This window comes from Sceloporus occidentalis, unplaced genomic scaffold, assembly GCF_023333645.1.
Source record: "Sceloporus occidentalis isolate IW3139 unplaced genomic scaffold, rSceOcc1.0.p SCAF_49, whole genome shotgun sequence".
Classification (NCBI taxonomy): domain Eukaryota; kingdom Metazoa; phylum Chordata; class Lepidosauria; order Squamata; family Phrynosomatidae; genus Sceloporus; species Sceloporus occidentalis.
This window is the reverse complement of record NW_028317029.1, coordinates 6345877-6373748: the sequence shown is the minus strand read 5'-3', so window position 1 is coordinate 6373748 and position 27872 is coordinate 6345877. Positions and strand designations below refer to the sequence as shown.

General features: G+C 38.7%; 1 protein-coding gene across 2 annotated transcripts in view; it reads left to right on the top strand.

Annotated features, from left to right (window-relative positions):
* LOC149288965 (phospholipid-transporting ATPase IB-like) overlaps positions 1 to 27872 on the top strand; it is a 232119-nt gene that overhangs the window by 35141 nt on the left and 169106 nt on the right. For both annotated transcript variants that reach the window (XM_089491122.1, XM_089491123.1), the window contains exons 12-23: positions 1170 to 1247; positions 2001 to 2089; positions 3779 to 3823; positions 7341 to 7413; positions 11800 to 11905; positions 12357 to 12439; positions 14201 to 14250; positions 16663 to 16732; positions 20418 to 20502; positions 20738 to 20877; positions 22010 to 22148; positions 22458 to 22522. In XM_089491122.1, the coding sequence (XP_089347248.1) occupies positions 1170 to 1247; positions 2001 to 2089; positions 3779 to 3823; positions 7341 to 7413; positions 11800 to 11905; positions 12357 to 12439; positions 14201 to 14250; positions 16663 to 16732; positions 20418 to 20502; positions 20738 to 20877; positions 22010 to 22148; positions 22458 to 22522 (1023 nt within the window). The remainder of the gene's footprint in view (positions 1 to 1169; positions 1248 to 2000; positions 2090 to 3778; positions 3824 to 7340; positions 7414 to 11799; positions 11906 to 12356; positions 12440 to 14200; positions 14251 to 16662; positions 16733 to 20417; positions 20503 to 20737; positions 20878 to 22009; positions 22149 to 22457; positions 22523 to 27872) is intronic.

Sequence of the window (27872 nt, the reverse complement as noted above, 5' to 3'; positions counted from 1 at the left end):
TTAACTCCGTATTAACCCCTTAACCGGAAAAAAACGAAGCAAAACCGAACACGAAGAATGTCCACGAATATTCGCCTGAAGAGAAGACAGGAACAGGCGAATATTTGCTGAATACGAAGATTTTTTTTCCCCTGAAGACGAGCACGAAGACGAACACGAAGAGCTCCCTGGTGCCCAAGTCTAGCAAGAAGTAACATTTGGTCATTTACAATACAAGGGGTTACTGCTGTCTGGCTTGGCTCCAACTCTGTAGACTTCTGTAATCAATGGATGATTAATTATTATTAAAAAACAAAACAAAGCTACACATGTATCCATAGCTACATTGTATGTAGAGGCTACTTCTTTGATAAGAGGCTACCTGTCTCTATATCTATTGTGTACAGGTCCAAGATGGCTTGGAGAGACAGAAGTCATATTAAAGGACTTTAATAAACACATCATAAAGTCATGGAAATAATCAAAACATACGATGCTTGATTAAGTTATTTCTCCTATATTATGTGTCAGGCAGCTGAGCCACGTAAAACCGTCATTCTTCTTAGAAGTTTAGTCCTTCCTCCCTTCCCTTCTTGAGGATCAGATGCATCATACAGGGTATCTGAGAGATATAGGCATCTCGCTCCAGAAATCATCTCCCCTTGCCCCGATCAAGGACACATTCATAATGGACCAACACTCACGCTCGGCTGCTTTGCATGTAGCAGTATTAAACAGTCCTTAAAGAGAGTGATGTATTTTTGCAGCACCCCCAGCCAGCCCTGATTCTATGATGTTGGGGTGCTCATCTTCCAATCGTTGCAGGTGCCCCGTCCTGAAAGCCATGACATAACGTTACATCCTCCACCTCAGAAGGCCGTGCAGGGAAAGATACTTTAAAGGTCTGTGCCAGCTAAGCACGGGCCTTTGTAGTTTAAATGAGCCAGTTACAAGCGAGATCTCTGGCTGTGGCCCACAGGAGAGCCCATTAGGCCGGTACGGTGGTCTACCCCTAAAAAAGCGTCCCCACTTACAGTATTTAATATGTTGACTTAAAATATAGACTTATCATGCTATTAAAAAAATGATTGTTTCTGATGTTAATGAACTGAACTACAATCTTAACATTGTATCATTACAGCATATGACATTTTTTTGAATGTTATACTGATATGTAAATTGTTTTGCAGGACAGAGACATGTATTATGCAGAAACAGATACACCTGCAATGGCTAGAACGTCAAACCTGAATGAAGAGCTTGGCCAGGTTTGCACACGAAGCTTCTTATTTAATGTATAAAGCCGTTCCGCGTCTTCCTTGTCTGTCCTGTATGTTGCATTCAGTCTGGTTCAGCATTCTGAACTGAGTGGACCGGGAACTGCAAAGGGGAGTTCGCACTCTCGAATCAGTCTGTGTATCCCCAAAGTCCACTTCATACTCTAATACCAGTCACACTGAACTGACTTATACAACAAAATGTTTTGGGTTTTCCATTAAAAAATGATTATTCTTTTATAAAACATTAGGCTGAAACATGTTCCCTCGTTATATATACTCTGCTACAGCTTATTTGTATTGATAGAAGTAATAATAGTTTTCCCTGTGTTTATTGATCCCTATCCTTAAACTTTGGTCGATGGATAGATCTACTTGTTGATGTAACATTCAGGAAAATCATTTATACATTCCAGGTCTTAGTGTTTTTATTCTATGCTTATTCACATCTGCAACACCTTTATGGATCACCATCATTGACTTGCCCTTAATCAGCCCCTGTAGTCTTTGCAGTCATGGTGAATAGGCATCATTACAGAGCTACTTCTCGGCTGTTTCTTCTGCCTGCCGGAGTTCATTGTGGAAGCATATATATATATATATACAGGTTAACCTTCCTATTGTGTTATGCAATGACCGACATACTTTTACAGCAATTAAAGAGTTAATGCTTTATGAAGAAACTTTGTTGGTTTGGTTCTCCTCACAGTAAACTGTTCACTGATTCTATAATCCATGTTTTAGGTAAAATACTTATTTTCTGACAAAACTGGAACATTAACTTGCAACATTATGAACTTCAAGAAATGCAGTATCGGAGGAATCACTTATGGGTATGTAGAGTTTCTTACATGCTGTAGGGATTGTGTACAAAATATTGTTTTCTTTGCATGACTCCTTCTTGGATTAATAGCTGCCAAACTCACCATGCCTCTAAGCACTTTGTCCATTTGAAATCTTGGGAAGCCACTTGATGACAATAAATATCATGTAACGGGACTTTGGTGATTACACTGTGTTTTCCAGGACACATATTATTTCCAAATGGGTAACGCAACGTAAATATAATCAAAGTAAATATGATTTAACTCGCTACAATATGTCCAAAATAACCCTAACTTTTAATTAATTACAAACTAACCAGGCTAATATGCCACCAAAATTACTACACAAATGTATCAATAAGTATTGTACAAATTTTAATGGTCTGTATGATAAATTTATGCTAGTACTAAACCAATAAATTACTATAAGGTCACTACCTTCATCGATTGAATTTAATGAAATGTAGGAAATGTGGGATTTCTACATTGTCTAATATCATCAATAACAGTCTAATGTAATGTAAATAGATTAAAAAACGTAATCAACCAAATTGTCAACCTAAAAATAAGGGGCCAATGTGCATGCTTGCCTCCCCTACAAGAGGTAGAAGCTGTCTAGAATGGCTTCCAATGAACGCAATGCTCGATATAAAGGTCAGCTTCGAGCCGACCAGAAATCAGAAAGAGGTTAAATAGTTAGGAAAAAAAACAGCCCTGGTGTGGGTTTCGCCGAGCCAAACATCAGCTTTTTCAGGGGCAAAAAGTCTGAATGAGCTGAAAGCGGGGATTATATATACAGGATGCTCCTCCTACCTGTGATGTGGAGCGCATTCATTGGTCACGCCCCTCCACACCTTTCACTACCAGTAAATTGAACATTTCATAACATAGCGGAATGTAACGCATAAAACAAGCGGCACTCAAATGGTATTACTGTATCTAACGACTCCGAAACATAGACAGCAGCAATTAATTAATCCAATAAAAGAACCTAACGAACTTAGATCAAACTAAAGATACACCACATCAAAATAACGAATTCATACGCTATTAAAATATATGTTTCATATGCCTTCAAGAAAACGCTGCTCAAAACAGCTAAAAATCTGTAGTAATCGCGATGTAAACCCGTGCGAGACTGTTAAGAGGATGAAGAAGACAAATGTTTTGTTAAAGGGAGAAGATAAATGTTTTCATTCTTTGGTTTTTGAGAACTCACAAAGAACTACGAGCCATGTCCAGGATTTTATTAACATCACCCGAGCTGCCTGCAGATATTATTCCAATGCTTTTCTTAAATGTTCAGTACCCAACCATGTCTGGGTCCGTGTGAAGCCTAGCTGGGGTCAGGGCTGGTTCACCCTCCACCATAGAGAAGAAGCTGGCGTGATGCCCTCTTCCAGCTCAGTGCCCAAAGCCCTCACCTAGCTTTCCTGTATGGTAGGGCGAGGCCTTACAATTTGGGAATTTTACACAAATGTTATCATCATATAGCAGCTTTCTGCAGCAGCTTTTTTTGTAGCTACACTTGTTTACTTTTTTAAGACGTTAGACATGCTTCGCTAATCACAGGTACAAAGTAACTCATAAGGAAACAATACAAATGGATTGGTCGTAAAATTGTTAATTTTTTTTTTCTAAAATCGTCTGCATCGTTTGACGTTGTTTTCAGTTGTTCTTTGTTCTTATGTCTTGAAGGCACTTTCCAGAATTTGAAAGAGAACGTTCCTCTCAAGATTTCAGGTAAATATATTTCACGATGTCTCCTGTGTGTCTGAGCAAAGATGTGACTCCACAGCCCTTCACAATCACTCTTCCCATTCATATAGCTGAATTGTATGTCCTGTAAACATGGACTCTTTGCTATATATGTATATATATTTATATATATATAGACAGAGAGATCTGCTGGTGAGAGGGGCTACAGAGGAGCTACGACACAGGAGAAAGGTGCTCTCTGAAGATGGGCACAGCATGGACTTCATGCCCAAATAGATCATTCTCAAGCCAATGAATTGTCCCCTTTGGCTTTCATGGTGGGGCCCCAGCACCAGGAACCCGGCAGGTACTCCAGGCAGGTGGACTCTTGGAGCTCACGTGAAGAGCTCTGCCGTAGTGCATACATGTCTCATGTCTCATGACACATCCAACACGCAGGGAACACGCAAGACAAAAATAACATTCTGCGTTCAGCTGTGCCAGCTTGCTTAACCCCTTACTGGCAGGACACGTGTAACTGGCAATACGTTAATTCACGTGAGGATGACTTATTTCTATTCTCTGCATTATAGTTATCATTAATTAATTGTATTTCCCTCATAGGCTATAATAACTGAACAATGTCAGTTATAACAATGAACAGAATCCAGAACTGAAATGACCCCCCCCCCCCATAAGATTTGTGGAATAAAACATCTATTCCTTCCTTTTGTTATAAAGTCTTTCTTGGCCTATTTATACGACTCTCTATAGTAAGTGTTAGACATTTCTGTTTCTTCCATTTCCAATGAGCTGCTTTAAGAAATACATAAGTCCTGGCAAATTCATATATTTGTATAATAAAATGACTTTAATCTTCTTGTTTATTCTTTACACATAATTACTTTTTTGCTTAATCTAGTGCCAGGGAACCCTGCAAAGTAGTCTTATAGAGCTTATAGAGCTCCTGGCAGCCTATAGATAGAATCCACTTTCACATTTCAGACTAGTGTGTTTATTTTATATCCAAAAAGGACCATCGCAATGCAAATAAACCTTAACGCGGGATGCTATCCTTCCTTAAGAGGTTTAATGACTTTTTACTTTTATATATGAGGAAGGGTTGGCAGCGCACGGCTATTTCATCATTGATAAAATGATCTAACTTCTCCATTTACCTTCGTCCGAAATGTCTCCTTTGGGATCTGAAAAGTTTACACTGCGACGTAGACATGAGCAGCTGCCTGATCCACGCGAAGCTTTTTAGAGACTATAAACAGATGTCAGTGTTGGTTTCCAGTGCTTATTGGAATATTTATAATCAGAGGCTTCTCTGGACGTTTAGGGGAGTAACTCCATTACATAGCAAGCCGATGTTGCACTTGCACACAACTGTGTTGGCCCAGGAACAGCTGCTTTGGGCCCCTATGGTAACTCTGGCCATGGTACAACTACCCCTTTTGCCCTTGATTATTGCCCTTGATTCAAGCATTTCTTCGAACGGAGGGATCACTGTGGGTCACGGCGCCACGGCTGTCGGCAGCAGGTACTACTGTTGCATATTAACAGAGTTTGACATTCGAGCCACGCAGCCCATCTAGTGTGCCCATTTTACCTGAATCAGTCCTTGGTCTTGTCTTAGATTCAGGATAGCTTTATGGCTATCCCATGCATGTTAAAATCCCCTCGCTGTATTAGCCTCTACCATTTCTGCTGCAAGGCTATTCCACATATCTACAACCCTCCCAGTAAAGTAATACTTATTTACTTCTAAACCTCTGATCCTCTAGTTTTAGATTATGACCTAACAAGATCTGTATGATTTGTTTTGGGGTTCCCACTAGGGAAGGGTTTGCACAGGACCCCGTTATCATAAAATACAGCCCTGTAATCTGTTTATACAGTTGTGCTTCCCCATCTATAATTTTTATGTATCTATGAGCCACAAACCTGGTAAATCATGTTTTGTGACACCAGAACCGTATGCAGAATGTATAAAATTTGTATTTGTACTTTAAAAAAAAAAAAAGCTTTTGCATAGTAATATGTTTCATCCAGATTCCAAGCCAACCATTCAATATTTGGCCAGATACTTTTTATATGCTGTGCATCTTTAGTGGTTATTTCCCAGCAGAGCACAGGTTCAAGTAAAGAACAAAACAGCAAGGAAAAAACTTTGTAGATTAAAGCAAATGAAGAATGAATCGAAATCGCCTGTTTATGTTTTTTTTAATATAGAGAATGACCTAATCTCTTACTTTATGGGGGTATTTGTAGAAGAAAGCAGTAAGATCATTAATAGGTCCTGGGTGCCCGTGTATTTAAATGGATTGTGAATTGATTTTGGGCTAGCCAACTTAGACTTTAGTGGGCATAGAGTGGGAAGTGGGTAGAACCTGGGTGGGAAATGGGCAGAACCTGGGTGGGAAGCGGGCAGAACCTGGGTGGGAAATGGGCGTGACCAAATGCAGAAGATTGGAAACATTGACCCACAGTGCTGGGGAAGCAACGCCGCACACTAATGTATTCGCATGATGAGCAGCAGATGCGAGTGTCTGACCGGGTTGTCCTCCAGTGGCCTTCCCAGGTTATCAGCCTGCTGTGTCCTTGTCGACCTTGGACCTCTGCAATCGCACATTAAGATTGGGACAAGCCAAATGTTATGGGGGTTCTAGTCTGCACTTCACCACCTCTGATGTACGTTGAGAGTGTGTGGAAATGGTTAAAATTCACAACGTTAAAGCAACATAATTATTTAATAGAACAGGATGCAATTTATAGAAACTGATTGTTTATTGGTGCTAATTACATGACTTAATGGAGGTAGACCACATTTTCATTTTGGGACAAATAACTCCAAATTTTACTTGGCTCTGTCCATGAAGGTTTAATTAATTAGTGGATACATATTGTAACTATCACCTTGGATGTCCAATGAGATCCTTAACGCCAAGTAATTCTCATGCCTTAAAAACTATTAAATGCGGCCTGACATTTTTATACTTAATAAACCCATGTTACTGTGATTACAGATTAAAATACGCTATATACCGTATATATATATATATATATATAAATATAAATATAAAAATCCACTGTATGTGTATACCACAGGAAAAGACATCTTAACTTCCTGTTCTCAGGCTCTGAATGACTATTCCTCCCCATATTGTTGTTTCCCCCTTGTTAAGTGCCTGATCATTCCTGATAGCCGATGTAATGGCGGGGAGGAGATAGTGGTGAACTTCCGGAGAGGAAAATGACACAGCTTAAATATGACATTGATAGAAAAACAAGAGCCCGATTCTGTAGGAAATGTAATTAATGAATATAGTCGTGATGGTGATTTCCCTTCTAAAGCCTTTGTCTGGGACGACAACAAATTGTTTGGATGTGGACATAACTCGAGTATCGATAAAATCAAGCCTTAAAAACATGTCTGTACACGTAACCTGTCTGGGATTCATAGTTCATTAACAAAGTGTTGGAACGGTACTTCTTATCTAATGCTGTTATGTTAAATAACTTTTTGTTGATATGATATTTTGTTTTTATTCCGTAGCCAGTTGCCGACTACCAGCGAGTCGTGTGACTTTGACGATCCTAAACTATTTCAGAACATTGAAAGTGACAGTGTAAGTATTTTAATATGTTTCAGACAATATTCTCTACGGTTTCCTGGTTGAGGGGGAGATTTTATAGGATGGCAGAAGAATTTATTTACAGAGCAAGGTTCTCAGCAGAGTGAAGGAGCACGTGGCTTCCGTGTTGGCTTGTCGAGTGTTGTTGAGTTACATCACTCTCATTACTTCCGTAACTCAATGGCAAGTCAATGATCGGGGAAGAGACCTGCATTCACTATATACATTTGGAGCACCAGCAGATTCATACATATGCAATGATGGTCTTGGCATTAAAAGGAAAGTTCCGCGGGAAACAAATATTCTCCTTGAGCATAAACCCCAGTGATGTATCCAGTAATGTAGGTCAGCATTGACTTGGCTTTACGCCATTTTGTACCAATAAACTTCCTCTATCTGCAGACCTGGAGGCCGCCATTGCTGTCAGCCATGTGATATTCTGGGTCACTTTTTCTGCTCAAACACCACACTGAGCTGATTCTTCATCGCAGTAAAAAGTCAGTTCCTCTGTAGTCATTCATTAGTCAGTGTCGGGATAGTTAAGATCCAGTCATTCTACTGTTTACCACAAGGCAAGATGATAAGCGGTAAGGGTGTTTGTCTGGTAGATTGGGCTAAGATAACAGAGCTAGAACACATACAAATGGCTAATACTCCGCTGTCTGAAAACAGCACAATCATTTAAATCTCATAGTTAATCAGATACTAGTAAGAAACAGTTTTTCATGGCATTTCCCCTTTAACAGCGATAGCGTCAAAACATCACAATGATCCTTGTAGAGCTGTAGAAATGTAAGAATTAGAACAGCACACCAAATGAACAAAATAAGCAAAATAGATTAAGTAGAGTGCTGCGCTAAATAAGTGCCCTCGCTCCAAGCATTTGACAATATATATACAGTGGGGCAAAAAAGTATTTAGTCAGCCACCAATTGTGCAAGTTCTCCCACTTACAAAGATGAGAGAGGCCTGTAATTTTCACCATAGGTACACTTCAACTATGAGAGACAGAATGAGACAACAAAGTCCATAAATCACATTGTCTGATTTTTAAAGAATTTATTTGCAAATTATGGTGGAAAATAAGTATTTGGTCAATAACAAAAGTTCATATCAGTACTTTGTTATATACCCTTTGTTGGCAATGGCAGAGGTCAAACGTTTTCTGTAAGTCTTCACAAGGTTTTCACACACTGTTGCTGGTATTTTGGACCATTCCTCCATGCAGATCTCCTCTCGAGCAGTGATGTTTTGGGGCTGTTGCTTGGCAACACGGACTTTCAACTCCCTCCAAAGGTTTTCTATGGGGTTGAGATCTGGAGACTGGCTAGGCCACTCCAGGACCTTGAAATGCTTCTTACGAAGCCACTCCTTCGTCGCCCGGGCGGTGTGTTTGGGATCATTGTCATGCTGAAAGATCCAGCCACGTTTAATCTTCAATGCCCTTGCTGATGGAAGGAGATTTTCACTCAAAATCTCACGATACATGGCCCCATTCATTCTTTCCTTTACACAGATCAGTTGTCCTGGTCCCTTTGCAGAAAAACAGCCCCAAAGCATGATGTTTCCACCCCCATGCTTCACCGTAGGTATGGTGTTCTTTGGATGCAACTCAGCATTCTTTCTCCTCCAAACACGACGAGTTGAGTTTCTACCAAGAAGTTCTACCTTGGTTTCAGTTGACCATATGACATTCACCCAATCCTCTTATGGATTATCCAGATGCTCTCTAGCAAACTTCAGATGGGCCCGGACATGTACTGGCTTAAGCAGGGGGACACGTCTGGCACTGCATGATTTGAGTCCCTGGCGGCGTAGTGTGTTACTGATGGTAGCCTTTGTTACTTTGGTCCCAGCTCTCTGCAGGTCATTCACTAGGTCCCCCCGTGTGGTTCTGGGATTTTTGCTCACCGTTCTTGTGATCATTTTGACACCACGGGGTGAGATCTTGCTTGGAGCCCCAGATCGAGGGAGATTATCAGTGGTCCTGTATGTCTTCCATTTTCGAATAATTGCTCCCACAGTTGATTTCTTCACACCAAGCTGCTTGCCTATTGCAGATTCAGTCTTCCCAGCCTGGTGCAGGTCTACAATTTTGTTTCTGGTGTCCTTCGACAGCTCTTTGGTCTTGGCCATAGTGGGGTTTGGAGTGTGAGTGTTTGAGGTTGTGGACAGGTGTCTTTTATACTGATAACAGGTTCAAACAGGTGCCATTAATACAGGTAACGAGTGGAGGACAGAGGAGACTCTTAAAGAAGATGTTACAGGTGAGAGCCAGATATCTTGCTTGTTTGTCGGTGACCAAATACTTATTTTACCGAGGAATTTACCAACGAATTCATTAGAAATCCTACAATGTGATTTCCTGTATTCTTTCCCCCCATTCTGTCTCTCATAGTTGAAGTGTACCTATGGCAAAAATTACAGGCCTCTCTCATCTTTGTAAGTGGGAGAACTTGCACAATTGGTGGCTGACTAAATACTTTTTTGCCCCACTGTAAATATACACAAAAGGTGTATACCAAAAAAAAAAAAGGCAAAAAGTGCACCAATACAGGACAGGTTGACCACTTATGCGAGAACAAAACGCCTTTGTCGAGGGTTGGATCTCAGATGTTTTCCAGTCTGTTTATCGGAAAAAAATTCACTAAATGAAAATGTTTTATGAACAAAGGAATATAGGGGGGTTTCCAAATCAGGGCAGTTAATAAATGTATTTTTAGTATTTTTCCCATTTGCACTAACTGTGTATAATTTAAATTTCCACTTTGTACTAAATGAGAAAAAGAGAAAAAACTGTTTAGGAAATATCCAAAAAACTAAAAAGAATGCTCTGGTTCTTTAGTATAAAATAGACCCGGTCCTTTAGGGGTTAACTTTTACCTAGTTATTGACATTTAGATACTGTTAAATACACTTTGTTTCTGCCAGAACTACTGTTTTTGATAAAACTAGAAATCAGACTAATATGTATATATCTCACTGGAATGGCGCTCGGAGACTCTGTATGACTTGGTAATTACTTGTGACAGAACAGGGCAGCGGAGTGATTTATGAGCCTGCGAAGGCTACGGACGCTTATGTCCAAATGATGCTTACGGTTTGGGTGGATGGCATCTGAAGCATTCCTTGTTTGCTGAAAGTGTCTAGATATATAAGGTTACATATCACGCGTTAGCGTAAGGCGTGCCTCCTGCTGCGTCTCCGCATGAGATCTGCTATGTATGAAGAACGTTCGTTAGGAATGGGATTCTGTTCACCAGAGGTGATTCTGACAGCTTGGGGACTGTCGTAGCTCGTTCCATAAGATTCTCCCTTATCTATAGTGTTACTTACACACACATAGCTTTCCTTCTAGGTAACGCAGAGTAATCCTTATGGTATATAATGCTTTGCCTTTGACCTGCAAGTATTTTTCCCCTTTTGCCCTATAGAATGTATCCTAATGCCAATACATCCAGCACATCTGTAGGAAATTAGTGCGCTGTATATGATGGACGTGACAGCAGAAGCCCAAATCAAATCTTGCCTCTTAAAGTGGACCAAAAATCTAAAAGAAACCTTATATATTATAGAGAAGCTAGCTACACGCTGTCTTCATATTTTTAAAACGATAGGACTTCACAGTAAGAGGCGACGGGGTATCAGTCTGTACAGAGGAAGAATGGCGGCTGTCTAGCTTCTACCTTTATTTTTAATCCTGTGCTCGGGTAGGGGTTACTCACCCGTTAGGAATGCTTTTGTACTTAATCAGAAAAAGGTTGTTGTATCCGAAGTAGCGAAAAATACCACATGTCATTATAAAGTATGTTATTTGAGCAAAATAACAATAAAAAAATAAAATAAAAAAATAAAAATATATACATATATAACATCCAAAAATAGATTGGAAAACTGGAGTTTCTCAAGTGATTATTTAAAGAAGTCCCTGGAGTGCCGGTAACTATTTTTGGATGTTATATGATTTGCTGGTGCAGCTACTTGGCACCGGGCAGAAAAAGTGGTGATTGGAGTGCAATTGTTAATTTTGGACTTCATATATATATATATATATATATATATATATATATATATATATACATATATATATATATATTCATATATATATATATATATATTTATTACATGACATTACATTTATTTATAGAGCACCAGCAGTGAAATTTAACAATGACATTATAACTGAAAACGTATAACTTGACTATAAGATTATCACATGTTAAGACATGCGGGTATAGAAGGAGGAAAGGGGCCCTGCTCTTGTGAGCTTACAATCTATTAGGAGGTAAAAGAGGGGTACGATGGAAGGAACATAGGTTTTGGAGAGCGGATTATAACATTTTGGTGATACCCCGACTATTTTTGTGTTTTGTTTTTTAGCCTTCAGCAGCTGTGATTCGAGAATTCCTGACTTTGCTGGCTGTGTGTCACACTGTAGTCCCGGAAAAGGACGGAGATAACATCATCTACCAAGCTTCTTCTCCAGGTCAGCGTTGGCTTAAGAGGAACATTGAAATAAAGAATTAAATAATAATAATAATAATAATAAAAATAATAATACAAATGAAAATCCAGTTCTTGTTTGAGTAGAACCCCTCTTGCTCTTCTTGGAGAATCAGTGTTTGGAAGCACAGATTCATTTGGCAGTCCAGAAAGTCTAATTGTTGAAGGGTGGATCATTTGTATGCTCCTCCAAGAAATAGAAAACGTGCAAATATATTCATGGCTTCTCTGCACTGATATTGTGGAAGAGATTAGCCCAACTAACTTCTAAACGCTGCTTCTCAGGTCCATGGAAGAGAATAAGATCCAACAATCATTTCATCTCAGAACACAGGGCACATGGTCCTGTTGTTCTATTTTTTCCTCCTCTCTCTCTTACTAAACTGCTAAAACCAAACTGCTACATTTATTTGGACACCCTTTTATTTCTACAGATGAGGGAGCATTAGTAAAAGGTGCAAGAAAGTTGGGTTACACCTTCACTGGTCGGACTCCACATTCAGTCATTATTGATGCTGTAAGTATAAACGAGAACTCATCGGTACTCTCAAGGGTTTATTCACTAAGGGGAGAGTTGACGGGACCTTTCAGGTCAGCTCCTTGACCTCATTGTACATTATAAAGGGTCAACCTCAGTGAGCTCCTGCCCCAGGAGCAGTTTGGCTTGCCCTGTGTAATGTATAGTTAAGTTACCCTCTGAACTTCTTGCTTGAGAAATGTTCTAGGGATGACCTTTCTAATGAAAAGTGAAGAGAGGGGATTTGAAATCACAAGCTCTCTTTAGTGAATAAGCCCTTCAGTGTATGTCTAATTGTCAGTTGTAAACTGTCACTATAGATATATTAAGTGCATAATCAGACAAGAAAATAACACTTAATTGGTAAAATTAGCACTCTATAATATTGTTTATATTGCTAGTTTTTTTTAGACTAAAGAGTGTTACAAATTGTCATAAATGACATAACCGTAACTTTTTTTCAGTAACATGGGATTTTTTTCATGGTTATAAAGACAGCAAAGCATGTGATTAACATAATGCTCTAAATGACACTATGTAGCTATATAGTCTGGACATATAATAATATAATAATATATAATCATGTTATATTACAATATATAATGTTCAGCTGGTAAGTCCAGTGATAAACTGGATGGCGGGTAATGTATCCTTGTTTGATACGGCAATATGTTAACCCCTAGATAGCATGTATCTGAAGAAAGCAGTACAGAAGCACATGTACTGTATGTGTTCCCTGCTATGCTTCAAAGTCTCTTTATCATCATCACAGATAATTTTCTGGTTTAATGCATGTGTGTGTTATCTCAGTGCGGGGTTTAGATTTGATAATTTGCACTTATATATAATATAATTCCAATGCTATAAGCGTTATCATCAGGAACATTATGGCCTCTACCGTAGAAGCCGCCAAGCATAACATAACATAACCTTCGAGGACATGGGTTATTGAAAGATACTGTAACCCTCTGTTCTACAAAGAAAGCGTACATTAAATAAAAAGCAAGCGCATTAGCGGAACTGTTTGAAGTTGAAAATGTCCATAAATACTGTATGTAGTTGTACTCGTGTTAAATACCATGTAGTTTAACTTTAACACACTTTATATCCATACTATGTACAGTTTAGAGTTTAATTGACCTCTTCAAACAAAATAAAATATATAAAAAAAGTCACACGTTAAAGAAAATGACTGATGTAGCAGCATGTATGTGAGTGTATACGGTAACATGGGATAGGATAAGCATATCATATTATTTATATTTCTTATAATAACAAATGATTTAGGGCATCCAGCCGCAATATGTCCTATGTACTATGTGTACTATATACACCGTACATTTAACCCCTCGTTTTACCATGTACCTGCTCCTTACTCAGATTTTAATAAAAAAAATAATAATAACAGTAATTTACATTGAATCATTTTAGCTTAAGACATTTTTTTCAGCGTCCTGAGCAGTCGTTATATACCAGCTACTTAAATATGTTGGTAAACTCCTAGCCTGATTTATTTATGATACATAATTATATGGCATTTAAAATACTACTTGTTAAAATTATTGGTTAGTTAAATAATCTACAAATATTAAAGAAAGCTTCAAAATAAATAATAAGAATAAAGCCTATTTTGTCCCTTTGCTATGCTTTTTTTTTAGTTTGTCAGAAGGTGGCGCTCTTACCTCAATATTCTTGTTATATTTTGCAATTTACTTGAAAATAAACTAAACCTTGTAATTTTTTTTTTTCATTTTTGCCTAGATGGGAAAGGAACAGAGCTTTGAAATACTTAACGTTCTGGAATTCTCTAGGTAACTGTATACATCATGTATCAATGATTTCTTTGCCTACCTAGACGGCTCCCCGTTGTCCCTCTCGATCTATTTTTAATCCAAATTCAGTCCAATCCTATGTATGAGTAATGTATTATTTAATGGTTGGGGAAGGAGCATAGTATAGGTTCAGATTACCCCCTCTTACCACAAGGAAATATTTAAGCCAAATGAAAGCATACCTCCAATATCTTTTTTCGCGTGTAATGTTTAAGTATAATAAACCATAGCTAAAAATAATAACGAATTGCTTATTATTAAAGTCTACTATAATTCCTCTCTATTCTCTGTTTTGAAATCCTAATACATCTGATTGGACAGAAAAAAGTGTGAATAAAATAAATAGCCGGTATATTCTTGCATATTTTTTAGGATGCATCTGGGAAGAATTTTCCGATTTTGTTAAACTTTTACAGAAAAATCGAAACGGTATTATTAGCGATTTACGAATAGCCGGCTTATTCTTCAAGCGTTACAGATGCCTAACTTTCCGTAGTCGGCTTATGCCAAGGAATAGGATAAATTATCCTTAATTTGTGGTTGTATGCTGTTACCCAAATTCGTACTCATGCATCAGGCGTATGAGTGGGTTAATCCCACGTGTTCTGATGTGGAGTAGGGGTCATCATGTTGTATTCTGCCTGAGTTAACCCAAGGGGGGGGCAGTTTGAGTGATGGGTGCAACTGTGTCCTGTGAAATGCTAGCTCAGAAATACAATACAGGGGGTATAAGTTATCCTCTGTGTCCTGCTGAAATTTATAAGGAAAACAAACCACCAATATACTAAATAAGCTGGTAATTGAAGATATATGATGCGTGTAAAACCATGTTTTAAATTCTTTGGATGATTTAATAAAGGCGATGCTTCTCCGGTGCTTCAAAGAGCTCTTCTCAGTCCAAACTTTGGCCGAGTTGACAGTGAGTTAACTTAAAAGAACGTTTCTCCTTAAATCAACAGGAACTCAGCAGTTCTCTACAGCCGCCGGTCCCAGGGCGATTCGGTCGAGCTCTGCTGGTGTCTTTACTTTTTATATTAAATCCAGTAGAATTCCAGGAGGAATCATGCTGAGTTCAGTTGACAAGCAGATGGACATTTTAACCATGAATAATGAACCGGAGGACTTGGGGGGGTTAAATGAGATGAAGCACACATTTCTTGACATGATTTTACTTGCATAAACTGAATAGGAGAGAATTAATAGGAGATTATTTGTGAGGGGTTTTTTTTAAGCCCTTTTTTTTTTTTTACACAAAATTTACAATGCGAGTAAAAAGGACACTTGTGTGCATTTTTTGTTCAAGAAAAATGGAAAGAGTAATTAATTGCAGGAAAAACCACAATTGCTATTATGTCACAGAACATTCTACAATGTATCGCACTCTTTGTATCTCACTGATGGATTATTGGCAAGTGTTCCTTACCAAATAATATACATTTTCAAGTCTGTATAGAAATATCGTCTTGGCCCAGGCGAAAAAAAACAAACCTCACCTCGGAAGGACAAGCAAGGGCACATGACATAATTTGTCAATTGGGCAGATTCAGGATAAGGGCAACAAGCAATTGCCCTCATGAGCAGTAATACAATCACAATTACATCAACCCAAGTGATGCATACTGTGAAATGACAACACGCAGTTTTATGATGTCACTTTTTATGAATTATCAAGGAATAGCCAACTTCTGCCATTCTCTTCTGACAGGGCAGCGGACAGCTGGGACCTTTGCCAGGTTGTTAGAACTGCCCCTGCTAACTTGGAGCTGTTGGCCACAATGCAACATTTTCTCTGCGCAGTATGTTAGCTCCTTAGAAAAATGTTTGGTGTAAATTTGCGCCCCAAAAAATCGGGAAATAGTCAGTAGGATAGTAGAATGGAAGGTTTAGCTGCTCCAAATAACACCAACAAGCGTGTGCCCAACTCTTAACAGAAGGTACAGCGCAATAATGGTAATATTGTAACGTTGGGGGCTGGAGTCAGAAAGAGGACAGGGTAATGGAAATATAAAAGAATTTAATACATTTCAGTAAATAGATAAAAACAAAATCATGTAAAAATACGGGTGATCCTAGAATCTTTAGGATTACTGATATTTTTATATGATTTTGTTTTCATGTGTATATACCGAAATTAAATTCTTTAGATTTTATATTTTCGTTACCCTGTCCTCTTTCTGACTCCAGCCCCCACATAACACATTACCATTGTTAGCTCTTTACAATTATTATTTGTCAACTCTAAGACTCCAGTTAAACCAGCAGCGTAGTTACTGAGAGGCTGTGGTTCTAGTGTATTGAATGGTAACTTGCCAGTCCAACACGATAATGAAAAGGTGCGATTGTCTTCAAAGTAATGATCATTATTGTTTGGTTTTTTTGTCCATTGCTCAGCAATAGGAAAAGGATGTCTGTAGTTGTCCGAACTCCATCTGGAAATCTCCGTCTTTACTGTAAAGGAGCGGTAAGTTTTTTATGTTTTGTTCTTTCAATGTAATTTGGTAAAAAAAAAGTGCAGATACCAAAGATACATTACCCCAAATCTATGGAGTATGGAGTCTAAAGAGAAATGAATGAAAGCACATGGCTGTGAGAGTTAACAGAACACCCAACTGGCTATGGAAGAAGAAAGATATAGCTGGTCATAATGCGACAGATTTTAAGAAATGTATATTTTGCTGACCAGCAGAAGTCCAAAATAACTTGCCAGCGGCCAAGGTAGCCAGTCCAAAGGAAGGGGTCAGGACAGATGAGATAGGGCAGCTGGCGCATGTACAGGTTACAACATAGAACAGGGCAAACAGATGTAACCGAAATAAGGATTGCATAGTCGAGCTTCTGACCACCTTAAACGATGTAAGAGCCCACTGTACATGAAGACAGACCTTCCCCATTTTAGCCAGCTGGAGCCGAGGACAGCTGTGGGACCTGCGTCAGATGCAGCTAACCGGGGTCCCCCGACATAGGTATTTTTAATAGCATATTGATGACAGTTGGTAAGGCGTTTAGAAGAAGATTGTTCTTCTTACGTATTTTACTTATATAAATTAATTTATAAAAAAACCCAAACATTTATTTTAAAGACGTAAAATGTTAAAGCAAGAGGTCATAATCTAAAACTATAGGGTTTAGATGTAAAGTAAGAAAGTTTGAGGATAAAGGGAACTGCCTCCCTTCAAAAGTGGTAGAGGCTTCCACAGTGAGGGCATTTAAACATCCATGAAATAGACATGAAGCTGTTCTGAATCCAGAGGAGCCGACTGATTCTTATCTGCTGTCAAATTCTATGTCCCTACTTTTTATGTTGTTTATAAAGGCATTGTGTCTGCAAACATTGTGATAATGACAAATACCAATAAATGTTCTGAGCACCTAGAAGATATGGGTTCCAAAGAGGGTCTCCTAAAGGGGTCTCCTAAAATTGTCCACAAATAGTAATGGAATAGACAGGAACAACGTATGTTTGTTATTATTCAGCGGTGTTATGTTTGCTACAAGCAAGAACATAACTTTTCTTTAAAAAATAATTGATGTTAAATGTCTGGCAAGAAAATGTAACCACAGGTCTGACTAACCTCCACTCCATCCATTTTGTATAATATTACAAAGCATTTTGTTTCTGTTATTCATAGTGTAATATGTCTTTCCAGAGTATTGGTTCATTAAACTTCGTGGTGAAGATGACTACACCTCTCCAAGGGTCTGAGGCTTTTTTTTGTTTTTGGACATTACCTTTGGCTCATTGGGGAGATATTTGTAATGCGATGTTCATTGTTTTTCTACCCACTAACAGTGAGACTTTGATTCAGACTTAAAAGCCCCTTGCGGTTTTTCCCATGGGCCAGCTGTACTGGTTTTGTACAGTCATGTAAGCGGTACCACCATGTATATGCTTCATTCGAAGTCTCCGCAAGAAATAGAGAGGAAATCTCAAAGTACTTCGCTAATGATCACCTTGGATAAAGCATATTTTCATTAACATCATTTCAAATGATCCTAACTGAAGAATGTTACCAGGCACAACATTCGCACAATATTAGCTCTGCGATCTCGCTGCGATTGGGGGCTTGGCAGGGCACCAAACACGGAGACTTGGTCTTAAGAACAATTCTGGTAAAAACCACAAAAAGTAGTCCCATCAACCTTGTAGCCAATAGGCTGGTGCAGTCAGCAGGGTCCTTCCATTGGTTATTATGGTGAAAACACAACTTTTAAAACGTACTAAACTGATAAGACTCCTATTAAAACCTGGCAACAAAACTGCTCCTTGTAAACCCCAAATAACCTTTCCTATTGTATTTTGTTTGTTTGTTTTTGTTTAGATCCTTTAGCTTGCCCTCTTTAGCTAATATATCGGTTTGTCTTAGTATTTCCGTTCTAGTTTTGTCAGACCCTTTTAACATGTGTCCTGTAAAAAGCTCTGTAGCTCTATATAAATAAAAGATAATAATATCACTAGTGATGGGAGGCAAGCGCTGCCCCAGCATATACCTATTTCCAATGGTAATATGTCAAATCTCCCCCTCCCTGTGACGCCTCTGTTATCATTATTCATTTTATTCACTTTATTTTGGCCCTGGGCATCCTTGTTGATACTCTGTACCATTATGTAAAATTATTATAAAAATATTATAAATATTATTTTTAATCTCCTGCTGTACGCTTCACTGGCTTGGTAGCAGCCAATTATTTATGATATTATTCATCCTTATTCTTTCAGTCTTATATTATGATTATCAGTGTAGACTGAGCTTAAAACATTTTTTTTGGTTATTTTTATCTGAAGCCCAGCCAATAAAATAAAGTTTTATCCCTTAAAAGAAAAAGTCTGATCCCCCAGTAATTTATGCCGGTGAAATGTCCTTATGTTAGCTCGCTCACTCGTAGATTTTATGGTAACCACCCCTATGCATATTTTTATTACTTCTATGATTTATACAATGAGTTTATCCTCCATGTCAAAATGACTTATTACGCCTGTAGACCGGAGAGAAACCAGAAACACTCTCCCCAAAAAGCCTTTTGTCTCTATTTCATTTGTCTACAATGCTAAGATAAAGCATCCATTTCCATTAAACATTTTACATATATATCAAACCTATCAACCGCGTTAAGACTCGCGGCACTTTTATAATCTGGTACATTTCTTTGGAATTCCTCCATTCTCATGTAGAGCTGAAAGAAGTCAGCGATGGCTACACTGTGACGTAGCTGCCTTTAAAGAAATGCTTACGCCTAAGGGCGTTTGTTACTTAACACATTAAAAAAGATATGTGAGTTATATTAAGAACTCATTCTGTACTTCTTTTTTGCTGAGAAGTTAAACATAAATCGATAGGGAGCCACCATTATCATTGGTCGGATCAGTTTTCACTTTTTTGACTCAAAACTTGTTTGTTTTAATCACACCTATTAATACATATTAGTGATCATATATACTTTTCTATACTCAGAATTATTTAAGCTTGTTTAAGGACGTCCCTGCTCGCCGTTTGTGTCTATAAGTCCAAATTGGTATGTGATGTATGTACGTTCTCATGTCCTATTTGCCCATTGTTCGGCACTGTTGAGTGTGATGGGTGCCAGGCTACTTTTTATGGCCGTAGAAGACGTTAATTGTGTCGTGTAACATTGTATTGTATAATTCAGACTGTAGCGTGATGCACTACTGCTTATGTCATGTTTACCCATTGTACAGCGCTGCTGGATATAAAACAATTAATAACTGTATGTTTTATATTTTTCTCTTCTTTGGCCACCGAAGCTAGCTGTTTCTGTAGTAATGTAAAATATGTCAAAAACTTTTTGTTGGGATAGTTCCTCCGCACTTGTAGAGAATTCTCAATGGTTCATTTTATAGGCTTAGCGACTGCTGTCCTGTAGCTCACTATCACTGTAACAGAGACCTCTAACCCTCTGAACATACAAGTAATACAGATTTTTACAATTCATTTTTTAAAAAGTGTTTTCAAAAAATATATATTATATATATATATATCGTACAGCTGTGGACAATAAGGAGTTAACGGCACGGCAGCAGTCATTTAGGACCAAGCTACTTTGACGTACTTTGATGTGGATATAGGAGTTTATAGAGGGGTACTTGGCATTTTAACAACTTGTTCTTTTTTTCATTGTTTTGTTTTTAGGATAATGTTATTTTCGAAAGGTTATCAAGAGAGTCGCAGTATATGGAACTTACGCTAAATCATCTCGAACAGTTTGCATCGGAAGGTAAGCGTTCTTTTATGTTTCCTACAGATATTGCAATCGTTGTGATTGATTGCAATAGCAATACAAGCTGTTCGGGGGCACTGACAAGCTATTTTGAGGCAAATACTTCTGCATTGTGTACCAGAGTCAGAACTTTCACCTTCTGGCATGCGCAGCTTCCGCTCTTTTTTGGAGACTTCCTAATGAGCGAAATAGAAAACTTTTAACACATTCCTTTAACACTTATTTATTGAAGGATTAAGAACATTGTGCATTGCGTATGCTGACCTGTCGGAATCGAGCTATGAGGAATGGATGAAGGTTTATAATGAAGTCAGTGTAGTCCTTAAGGACAGAACTCAGAAACTTGAAGAATGCTATGAGATTATTGAGAAGGTGAGTTCCCAAAGAGTAACGGACCTAAACCTTACTAAATATTTCAGATGCTCAAGAACTAGGGGCTTATTCACTAAAGGGATTATTTTGTAGGAGAGTTGTGATTTTAACTCATTGACTTTCCTATGCATTATGATGAGCGAACCCTGGTCGTCTTCGTAATTGGGGAACTTTCTTAAGTCTCTTTACACAGTGAATACATTGGGTATACAGGGAAGGCTCTGACCTTTAAGCAAAGGAAAGTTAGTGTCGGCCCTTTCATAATGAATACTTAAGTGAGATAGTTAAAACCGCAACTCTCTTGCCATCTCTCCCTTTAGTGAATAAGCCCCTAGAGTCTTAACGTAATTCTATATTTTAAGATAATTTGTTATTGCACTCAGATAACTGTCTAAATATGTGCAGTCGTTTAATTTCCCCATAGGCTATAAAATCATCTGGGCCCAGAGATATAGTTTACAAATACTTTCTGTTGTATGTATGTATATATATATATATATATATATATATATATCATCATATGCTATTACAGCTTTGGACTGTGGGACACCAAATTAATATTTTGTTGTTTTACTTGTAAAACCTTAAATGTTCCATTCTTCGGCTCTCTCTTTTTTTCCCAGGAGGATTGGGTTTAATGAAGTAGAGTAGAACGGCCTCCTGAAAATATGAAACCAATTAATACGTTGTCTGATGATTCCACTAAATAGTTATGGATACCTGACAGTCAGGAGGGCATAATTAAAATGAAATGGAAGGGATTAAAGGAGGAAACTACAGGTCATAGACTGTTATTAATAAAAATGAAGTCTCTAGCGAGTAACGAGATCCTGCCGGAGCGGCCGTACGCACTAGGAATGAAGTGTTGACTTTAGTTGTGGATTTTTGTGTGTTCATTACTCCAATGCAGACTCTGTGTGTATTATATCACATGCTGGCAAAGGGTTCGATATCAGCCTTTAACTGAAACCGCTACGCATGCTTAAGCACTGAAACGGTCGGAGTTTAAGGGTAATGACCAAAACAGATCCGTGACTGCAGGAAACAAAATACAGTATATCGTCTAACATAAAACAATGCAAAACAAAGCCATAAAAAAATGGGTTTGGTGTTGTATTTTTGTTTTGGTCAGGATCTGATGCTGCTTGGCGCTACAGCTATTGAGGATCGCCTACAAGGAGGGGTTCCCGGGACTATAGCAACATTGATGAAAGCCGAAATTAAAATATGGGTTTTAACCGGAGATAAGCAGGAGACCGCTGTTAACATAGGTAAATATGAGAATAATGAATTTGCATATGGGGTTGCCTGATGAAGACAATTCTGCTGGAACCGTTCGTATGCCAGTTATGTCGCCGTTCGTACTGTAATCTCTGTTTATGTGACAGTGTTCATTTAAACACACATCCTTAGATTTGTTGACGTGACATGATAAATCTCTGCTCTAAGGAATCCTTCAGAATACCGCCAATATGATCCGCTGCCTGTCATTAAATCTCAGTCTTGTATGTAAAGTCTTCGTTTTCTGTACTTCGTTGACATGGTATGACATGTTATATATATTTTTTTATGTTTTATAGCTTACTCATGCAGACTTGTGTCTCAAACGATGTCACTCATTATGGTGAATGAAGACTCACTGGATGTAAGTAATGATTTTTGCATTAACGTTGAACGTTCTTTCCGCTTTGTTGTAGAAAGACCTTCAGTATTAAATCATATTTCATGGTCACATATACTAAAATGCTTTTATTACACAATCTCATTTGCGTTCGCTGTAAAATACGGTAATATGTTTTCATTTTTGAGTGCATAAAGAAGGCTAACGAAAAATATTCGCAGATTTCTTAGGATTCTTCCGCTTGTGAATTTAGTATTAGTCTCTACATAGCAAGGTCTGTTTTTGAGGTCGATAAATTGAAGGTTTCCAAACTTCACTTACTAAATACGTTACGTGAGGTTTTAGAATGTAAGGGTTATGTTAGTATTTCAAACATTTGCATTTTATTATAAAAAAACTATTGCTATTTTGGGCCTAAAAGGAATAGACTGGTTCAGTGTAACACACGTTTAACCCAGAGGCACTATTTAGTATTGTTTTTAATATAAGAAATTCAAAGTGTCTTTTGCTGAGTCCAGCAACTGTGAAAATGCCCACCATGATCTATTTCCACACCTGCCGCTGGTTAAAATGAGTGTGTTTGTCAGTGTACAGTGTTAAAATAACCATGTGTGTCAGTAATACAAGCTTAGAATAAGTGTGTATGGGGGTGACAGTGTACACATTAAACTGTGTCAGTGTACAGTACTACAATGAGTGTATGTGTGTTAGTGTACAATGCTAGACTGTGCGGGGTGACAATGTACAGTGTTACAGCGTGTGTGGAGAGTGTCAGTGTACAATGTTAAACTGTGTGTTTGTCAGTGTACAGGTTTTGTGTGTGTTTTTGAGGGGTGTCAGTGTACAGTAGACTGTGTTGGGTGTTAGTTTGTGGTGAGTCTGTGGGTTATCAGTGTACAGTGTTAGACTGTGTTGGGTGTCCATGTACAGTGTTTGAGTGCTAGTGTATGGTGTTAGAATGTGTGTGAGTGCAGGGGAGACAGAATGAGTGTGCGTGTTGGCATATAATGTTAGAGTATATGAGTCAGGAAGGTGGTATGCAGAGTGACATTCAGGGGGCCGAGCAGTTATTTTGTGTGCCTTGGTGTGATACACCCCGTGTACGTGGGTCACCTTCCCCCGCAAACAAATAATTGCTCTGCGCTCTAATCTGAGCAGCTTTTTCACTGACTGATTCTGCTTCCAAAGTATTGCCATGTATAGAAAAGAATAGGGGGGCACAGGAAAATATGTTTGCCTAGGGTGCCACTTGGTCTAGGACTGGCCCTGGTATCGTGTGATCTGAAGCGCAGGTTGCCTTAAGCGGACTATATATAAATAGCTTACATTTTCTTGAAAGAAAGGGTTTTCTCAGGTAAAATTTTAAATGTTTACATGATTGGGGTGAGAAGAAGGGTGGGATCTTCGGGCAATGACTTGAACTTTTAAAGTAATTACTTTCAAAATGATTACGTTGATTGACAAAAACCAAAACAAAACATATGTCATAGATAGTTTTAATAAATTCATTTAGTTGATGGTGTCTTCCAGTTAACATTACCAGTTATAAAACCCCCAATAATGCAGTATTCTATACATAAAAGTATGTGCTTCTGTTAAATGGCGTTTTGCTGCCATTTATTGGATGCCAGTTGAGTGTCCTTCGGCAGCGCAGCTCGTTCTGGTTTATTTATTCATTCAGACAAATTCCCGGTGGCACCAGCCGCTTGTAGAAAATGACAGCGGTTCGTAAAATAACCTGGAGGTGTTTTCATGATTGTGATACATTATATCTAATACGATCCTTTGAGAAAATCACAGATACAGTATGCTTTACTGAAATCAATGGTTTCCCAAGCTGTAGGTTTGGGTTTATTTTGAGTTTCTTCTTAACTTTTTTGATACCCATTGAAATATATTTCAGATATATTTGGAATGAAATATTGAGCCCTACACACTGTTCTAAATCCTTATAGAAAAGGGGAAATTCAATTCTTCAATGGGGAAGGACTGGGTGTCTTACAAGACAAGCAGTTATGGTTCATCTTGGTAGTCTCAGGTTTCTCAAACATACATCGATATTTACAAAGACCAACAAGTTCCCATATTTCCCTATCCAAAAGAAGGCAAAAAATCCCAAGAAAGTAAAAAAAAATCCTGTATCGTTGATGCTGTAATGGTAAACTTACTAACTTCAGAAGAACGGAGGATTTTTACAGTAATATTTCCTCTGCTTAGATACACTTGTGCATTATACTCAACAACCACATCTCAAAGATAATGGTGTTATCACTCACTTTGCTTAGTTGTAGTTTGTGGTAAGATAAAGTAAAATAAAAATGAAAGCAAAAACAACGTAGGTAGGGAGTAGTATCTTTCTAAAGCCCAAAGGAGGTTTACTTAACTATTCTCAAGGTACAAAGAAAGGCAAAGAACTACCACCCATCTTGCAATAGTTATGTTTGAGGGATGCAGGGACATCTATACTAATACCAGGGAGATGACTTTTAAGTCCCCTTAGACTCATCAGCACCATGGACAGAGGTCAGGTGTCCCAGTCCGTTATACTGGAGTGTTATCGCTCAGAGCTCATTAGTCCTGTTCTAGAACCCCAAGTTTTTATGGCAGCCGCCTATCAGTGCCTGATTTTGTGTCACATGACACATAACAAGTATTATTTTTGGAAAGGGTTTTAGGCATTGAACAGTACTAGCAACAATAATTAAGAAGCAAATGCCAAATGTTTAGAAATTACCCAAACAAGAGCTGGGTTTAAATAGCAAAATGCTTAGCCCCAAAGGTAGCTTAATAACGCGGATGTGACTGCGACAATTGCAAGACTATACCGCTAGTCACTGCAACCATGCGCCATTCCATTGAGTCACTTTCGTGCTTCATTCCAGCTTAATTCCAGTGAAAAATATCATTATTGGCATATTAATATATAGGATATAGACAGCCAAAACAGCCAAAACAGACTCATTTACCTACTCACCCCCGTGGATGAAGTTTTCATTCTACCCTGCTGCATTTGTGAAAGACTGGCCTTCAACATGTAGAATTCATAAATAACCATGATTCTGACAACTTGTGGAGTGTTAGTCATTGGCTCCATGAATCATTTTCACCTACTGCCCTCTATTATTTTTAACAATAAGCTACTAATATCATTGACGTTTCTGTACAATAAAAGATATCAGTTGTATTTTATGAAATATTCCCAATGTATTTCCAGCAGAAAAGCTTTTAACATATTGCCAGCAGCTGCATATTGTGCTTCCCTTATTCTACATCACTTGGGTAGCTGAATTACCAATCGTCCCATTTATTTAATGGTATGCAGTTGTGTTTGGTTTAGCCGAAGTTGGGTAGTTTCCATAACTGCTACATAAGTAAATGATCCCATCCATTATTTTCTCCCAAGCGTCATTTTGATTGCTAGACTGTGGTTTGATCTATACATGGCATGGGACCTACCTGTCCCACAGCCTTCTTACTAAAACGTTCAAGGAAATGTGATCTGTAAAACCTACTTAAAAGCTTTTTTTTTTACGGAAGTAGAAGAGTTTGACCTCAAATAGGCCCCAGAGAGCGTATGAAGAGTTCATTTTAATTCTTGCTCCACGCAGTGTTCAGAATTCACAGAATACTCACTGGCTCATTTGGGCTAAAAGGCCCTTCTGTGCTGTAGCCCCTTTGTTTAAAATAATTATTAAGCGAGGACAGACTTGAACACACAACTGTGGAGATAAATATGGAAATATACAAGAAAACTACTGGTAGAACGGTCTGTTCTTGGCATAGAAACATCTTAAAATGAAAATGGATATTTATTGACCTAAGAGGAGATGAAGCCTTTAGTTGAAGTTGGTATCTTTTATGGAGCCAATCAGGGCCGGCCCAAGGCAAAATGCCGCCTGGGGCGAATTTTAAAATGCCCCCCCCTTATCTACCCTTCCTCTCCCTCCGTCCCTGCCGCCCCCCCCCATTATCTACCCTTCCTCTCCCTCTGCCCCCCCCCCCCTTGTACTTACCTTTCAGCAGTCCTGCGGCGAGTCTCCCTGTTCGGTCTCGGTGCCGGCTATGAGGAAATCTTCCGGCACTCAGCATTACAAGCCGGCACCGAGACCGAACAGGGAGACTCACCGCAGAGGAGAGAGAGAGGGGCGCCGAGCGGGTACTGACATCGTGGTAAGCGAAAACCACTCGGCGCCCCTTTCTCTCTTTCGCTTTTTTTTTAAAAAAAAAAGGGCTTGGGGCGGCAAAGTGCCGCCCCTTCAAAAGTGCCGCCTGGAGCGGTTGCCCCACTTGGCTCCATTGTCGGGCCGGCCCTGGAGCCAATATAGAAAAAGATGTGAAGTCACATAAACCGTTGGGACCTCGGATGTCACAACAAATATCAAGGTACTATGGAAAAAATGCGTATATCAAACTATTAAAGCAGAATGAATGTCTGTTTGTCAGGCAGGGGCATACCAAGGCTATACCAAGACATTTTATGTGATGTTGTAACTGTTTTTTAGTTATGTCTGTAAAAAAGTTAAACACATTTTCTATCACTTCTATAAAAATGATTATGGCTTTCAGGTCTGTCAAACACTGTGATACTCTCATAGTAGGCAAACATTTTGAGTTCCAAGAATTGTCATCTGATTGACGGTGAATCTAGATGTCTAATCTTCTATGTCATGATAAAAAAATGTAGTTTAACAAAAGATGTGTGCTTCTGATCACTATGTTATGTTTGTAGATAAACCTTACTTATAGAGTATAACTCTTTCCAAAAAATTATCCAGGTAGAAGGTAGTAATGGGATTTCTAGCCACATGTTATAGACATACAGCTCCATTGATGCCCAAGCAGCCATTGACAGTCTCGTATGTTGCGTATTGTGCATTATACAGGGGCATAACTAGAAACCACAGGGCTCTTGTGCGAAAATTGCCCCCCAACTTCAACAGCTAGTCTGTGCCATCATTTCCCCCAAAAAACTTGTCTGTACCTTCTTTGACCTTTGTTCCCCGCTTACCTCTCACCGCTCCTGCACCTTCCTCTCTGGCTGCATGCGCAGCCTCGGTTTCACTGCGGGGTCATGTGACCCCTGATACGCTCCTGTCTCCCCGTGCCTTCTCAAAATAGTTTAGAAAGGGCTCTTCAGACCTGGAGTGGTGCGGTCTGTGTCGGAAGGGTCCTTTCTAAGCAATTATGAAGTTACACCAGTGGCATTATGGGAATTGTAGTTTTACATTATCTGGAAAACTACGTCTGATTTTAATAGAGGAAAAAATCCATTGAAAATAAATAGATGTTGACGCAATGAATTGCTTAACCCTTGGTGTATCAGAGGGGTATTTCAAAGCCCAACCCATCATATATTGCACGCTTGACCTGCCAC